The 5,332-nt window shown below is 37.4% G+C and overlaps 1 protein-coding gene across 1 annotated transcript in view; it reads left to right on the top strand.

Annotated features, from left to right (window-relative positions):
- The window catches only part of LOC105039753 (probable mannitol dehydrogenase), an 8,838-nt gene extending 3,728 nt beyond the window's left edge, over nucleotides 1–5,110 (top strand). Inside the window, exons 2-7 of the mRNA XM_073256194.1 lie at nucleotides 2,237–2,303; nucleotides 2,356–2,445; nucleotides 2,575–2,635; nucleotides 4,457–4,469; nucleotides 4,700–4,814; nucleotides 4,910–5,110. Of these exons, the coding sequence (XP_073112295.1) occupies nucleotides 2,237–2,303; nucleotides 2,356–2,445; nucleotides 2,575–2,635; nucleotides 4,457–4,469; nucleotides 4,700–4,814; nucleotides 4,910–5,110 (547 nt within the window). The remainder of the gene's footprint in view (nucleotides 1–2,236; nucleotides 2,304–2,355; nucleotides 2,446–2,574; nucleotides 2,636–4,456; nucleotides 4,470–4,699; nucleotides 4,815–4,909) is intronic.
- Nucleotides 5,111–5,332: the final 222 nt, after the last annotated feature.

The following is a 5,332-nucleotide window of genomic DNA, read 5'->3' as shown; positions in this document are numbered from 1 at the left end:
AATTCACTGTGTCCTTTCCCTTGCAACTAATTATGAAACATATCGTTTTTCCTCAAAAAATTATGAAACATATGATCTTCTACGGTGACTCCTGAATTAAACGCTCAATAAATTCACAGACTTTGCAATGAATTCAACCCTTTTGGTGTGAGACCACCTGTATTAAAAAAAAAAAAAAAATTGTTACTTTGTTTCATATGGTGTGGTGCAAATTTTTCAATGCATTGTTGCTTGACCTTTTCCTTTTCCTTTTCTTTTCTTTTTGTTCCAGAGGAGACTCTTGAGTGTTGTTAATAATGAGGTGCCACATGAATATCTACATATTCTTCCAAGGTCTTCTTGCTTTCTCTATATTGTTTCAAAATCAATATGTCCATTAACCACATCCTAATTTGCTCTTAATTTATATAATCAAATTTTATTTCCATAGCCAAGTTGATGATGGATGGTTGTTGCAACTTTTGATACAATGGGACAAAAGTCGCAAAACCATTGTGGCACAAAAGAGAAACCAATTTTACATTATCCACTCCATTCAATATTCTGTCTGAGTGATGTTTCTATCCTTTAAGAGTTAATGAAGGTGAAATTCTTTAATGAAATTTTGGTGAACTTGCCATTTTCCTATGTTGCCACATGCTATCTGAAATCTGTCAGTAGTTCATGGTTTTAATCTTCCATCATTTGTGTGGTTCTAACAAATTTGGGTTTTGTTTATGGATGAAACCTCTAATTATATTTTGTAAATATACAATCAGTGGTTAACAGTAATATGTTTAATCATCTGCAGGAACAATGGAGATGATGATGTCACCATATAGATACTGTTCTGTGGGATCTGCCACTTGGATCTTCACTGCATTATGAATCAACGGGAGAATACCATCTTTCCCACCATTCCAGGTTATGTAACTATTAGCACCATCAAACTTCTTATTTCTAAAATATTATTGTGTTCAGGCTTCTGTACATGCTATTGTTAGTTCAGGACCAGGGCCAGCAAAAATTCACTTTCTAGTTTCAACTAGTATTACTAGCTACAGGGAGAGGGGTCTAAACCTTGTTTTAATTGAGGAACTCTGCTTCTCATGTGGCACAGGTACCTACTCATGCAAGTGCCCATATCCTGAGTAGTTTTACGAAGTGCAGGCAAATTTGACTGCTTGTAAATTTCTGGTCAGGGAGGACATGACGTGACTGAGCTCCTTTATTTATTTCCCCGCATCTTAGAACGACTGGTAGCACTGGATTTTCACTTTTTACCTGTGCAATAGGAGCTTTTTTTCTTTTTTTTTTTCCAATGAACTTTTTTCCTTTTGCTTTTCTGAAATCTACAAGCCAAATTTTGAGGCTGACATTTTTCTTCTGGTTCATGCTTTGATCTAGCTTCTTCTTCTATAATGGCTCGTTAAAGTTGAATTTAAAGAAAATAAAGGCCTGTTCATTTCAGAACTACTCCCATGTCTTGGCTTTCTTCTCTTGATGATAAAATTGTAAGATCTTAAGCTTATACTGTGTCTAAACTATCTTCTACAGTGCAGTGAATGGTGGAACTATTTATTTACTTATTGCCCGCCTCATCTTAACTGGCGTATTTATATATAATTGCTTGGGTCAGAAAAAATGATTCTAGCACCTATCCTAACTTAATGAGCTTTCACTGCATGTTGTGAGAAATAACCAAAGCTGGCTCTCAGTTATGTATCTCCATAGTGGTTCGATGCCTTGTCACCACCGAACAACTTTAAATCTTTGCCCAGGAAAATAAGACCTAGAGTGTCAGAAGATAGTAATCATTATTCAGTTGTTATACTAATTCAGGATGATATGTTCTGTTGTCTTTATGTTGTTGCGGTAGGCTCAGTATTTCTGTTATTGTATTTAATGATTAATATTTTTGTCAAACTTTCTGTTCGCTGAATTCATTAGTGTCATATTCTGGGTTATGTGGCCTGGAAATTAAACCTGACTGACTGGGAAATGTGCTCAATAGGGTTGATTTCATGATTTTGACCGAACTCTTCAGTTCTTATTGCTTTCCATGCATGTGCACAGAATTTTATCAAAATAGTGCTCGTGAAACAGAAGTATTCAAAATTGCTTCACTCTCCACCACGTACATCTACAAATCAATGCCCAACATTGCATTAAGCAAATTTTCGATATCACCCATCCCCTAAAAATGCATGAAGACGCACTCAATAGAAATGCTCTTTTTTATATTTTTCCTGTGCAGGCATGAGATTATGGGGGTCATTACTAAGGTAGGGTGCAATGTGCAAAAGTTTAAGATTGGAGATAAGGTGGGCATAGGTTGCCTGGTTAATTTTTTTCTCTTGGGGCAGCTGCAAACAGGGGTTTGAGAACTATTGTCCTAGAATGATACTTGCATACAATTCTATTGACACCAATGGAGCAAAGACATACGGAGGTGATTCTGATACAGTAGTTGTTAATGAGAATTCATCATTCGGCTCCCTGAAATTTTTTCCTTAGAAAAAGGTGCACCACTGCTGTATGCTCTGTGCTGGGATCACCGTGTACATTCTGATGAATTACTTTGAGCTCAATCAGGCAGGGAAGCATCTTGGAGTGGTTGGTCTTGGTAGCTTTGGCCACATTGCTGTGAAATTTGGTAAGTGATAAGTACAGTAGTATGACATAAAAAATATTAAAATTTTTTATAATTATTTTTTATTATATAAAATTTGATGCTTTTTTTTTTATTTTTCAGAAATTATTTTGTACAAAAGATTATTCAAAAATCAACTAGCAAATTATCTAGTCCAAGCTCAAATTAAAAGTTTGAACCGTGGCAGGTCGCTGATCACGCGATGCAGAGTGCAGTGTAGAATAAGGACCCATACGATGTGCATAATGCGGTAAGAAACCAAATGTAAAAATAAAGCAAGGGACATGCACAATAATAATACAAAAGAGAAAGAATTTTTGGAAGAAGTGGATGTGGATTTTGGCATTAATTGCAATTAATGAAGGAGCCCATAGTAGATTTCAAATATTGGAAGAGGAAGGAAATTGGTGCTTTGGCGTGAGCTTTTGTGAGGTGCTAGCATGAACATGCAGGACTTAGGGCTTCTTCATGCAGAAAAGGGCATGCAACGCATGCGGTGAATGCGGATGCACGGCACACAGAATGAATGCGGACGCACGGCACACGGAATGAACGTGGAAAGCAAATGGCTGTCATGGGATTTAAGAAAAGAAGAAAGAATATTTTTGAAAATCTTTTAGAGAAGAAGAATTTGGATTGGAAAAGCCTCTTCTCGATTGTCTTATTCTCCCTTGCTCCTTCAATCTTATCCATCCATTCTCCCAAGGTCTCTCACATCATTAGTCCCACTTGGAAAAAATACAAAATCTTTCTCCCTTCTAACACTTATAAAAAGACCTCTATACTTTCCTATTGAGGACATCTCTCTCTATATAGATCTTGTAGAGACGTCTTCATCTCATCTTTAGGTTCTTTATCCACTTTGTTCCTACTTTGTTCTATCCTTCCAAAACATGAGAAGGGTTTCTATCCTTCCAAAACACAATAGAGGAGAAAGTTCTGCAAAGGAAGGCTGTGAGAGGAGATCTTTAGGTTTTTTTCTTTCTTTTGTTTTTTTCTTCCCTTTTTCTGCAGAACTTTCTTCCCTTTTGATTCAACTTTCTCCCCTTTTAATTCTCGCATAGGAGTTAAAAACATAAAATAAAAGGAAGAAAAAAAATCTAACTAGGGTCTCTCCTCACAACCTTCCTTTGTAGAATTTTTTTTTCTTTTGATTCTCGCACCTCCCCCTGGTTGTCTCTCCTTTTTATGTATTGGAAATGTGGAAGAAAATGGGAACAAGATGACTAAAAAAACTAAAAGATGGGATGAAGGCCTTTATAAGAGCTATGATGTGGAGAGAGGGATATCCTCAATAGGAAGATATAGAGGTCTTTTTATAGATGTTAGGAGGGAGAAGGATTTTGTATTTTTTTTCCATATGAGATTAATGATGCTCGGGAGAATAGATGGACAAGATTGGAAGAGCAAGGGAGGATAAGGTAATCAGAAAGAGGTTTTTCTAATCTAAATTCTTCTTCTTTAAAAATCTTCAAAAATATTCTTTCTTCTTTTCTTAAATTCTGTGACAGTCCATTTATTTTCTGCATCCGTTCCATCTGGCGTGCATCCTGTGTTGTGTCTTTTTTCTGCATGAAGAAGTCCAAGCCGCGCCCAAGTCCTGCTCCACTTCAAAACGTACATTCACATTCGTGCTAGCACCCTACAAAAGCCTATGCCAAAGCACCAAATCCCTTCCTCTTCCAATATTTTAAATCCATGATGGGCTCCTCCATTAATTGCAATTCATGCCAAAACCTACATCCACTTCTTCCAAAAATCTTTTCTCTTTTGTATTATTGCCATGCATGTTCTTTGCTTTATTTCGCATTTGACTTCTTGCAGTATTCTGCGCATCGTATGGGTCCGTATTTTATATTGCGACCTGCACCATGCGATTAGCAACTTGCTATAGTTCGGGACTCTGATTTGAGTTTGGATCAGATGATTTGCTGGTTGATTTTTAAATAATTTTTTATATAAAATAATTTTTAAAAAATAAAAAAAATATCATATTTTACATAATAAAAAATTATTATTAAAGATTTTAATATTTTTTATGTTATATTACTGTACTGTACTTATCAGTAAGGCCCTTGGAATGAAGGTCACGGTGATTAGCTCATCTCAACATAACAAGAAAGCAGTTGAAAGCTTGATAGCTGACTCTTTCCTGCTCAGCAGCAACTCTGACCAAATGAAGGTATGAAATGAATGGAAGTTAAACATGCATGATTTCTCCTGCTGCCTACTTTCCTCCTCCATTTGTGATTTACATGTATTATCCTGTGCTGTTAGGCTGCCGTGGGCACAATGGATGATATTATAAACAGAGTGTCTGCAAAACATTCCCTCGTGCCATTGCTCCAACTGCTGAAGACCCATGGAAAGATGATCATGGTGGGTTTACCAGAGAAGCCACTGGTACTCCGCATGTTTCCTTTGATCTTAGGCAGTACATGTATGACAACTGTTGCAGCAAATCGCCTCGTCGTCTGATCGCCGGGGAACGAGTGCCTGCAAAAAGGGAAGTCCACACTGACCGGAGGCGGCTCCGGCGGGGACCCTCCGACGGTCAAGTCAGAGAGGTGACTGGGCAACAGTGAAATGAAGACAGAGAGCTCAATCGAGAGAGAGAGAGAGAGGGGAGGAGCGAGCCTGTGGTTTTGAAGTCGAGAAGTGGAGATCCCTTGCACTGTTGCCTTCCCCGATATATATAGT

Source organism: Elaeis guineensis, chromosome 1, assembly GCF_000442705.2.
Source record: "Elaeis guineensis isolate ETL-2024a chromosome 1, EG11, whole genome shotgun sequence".
In the NCBI taxonomy this organism is placed as follows: Eukaryota; Viridiplantae; Streptophyta; class Magnoliopsida; order Arecales; family Arecaceae; genus Elaeis; species Elaeis guineensis.
The sequence above is the reverse complement of the archived record's forward strand: the minus strand, read 5'-3'. Positions and strand labels throughout refer to the sequence as shown.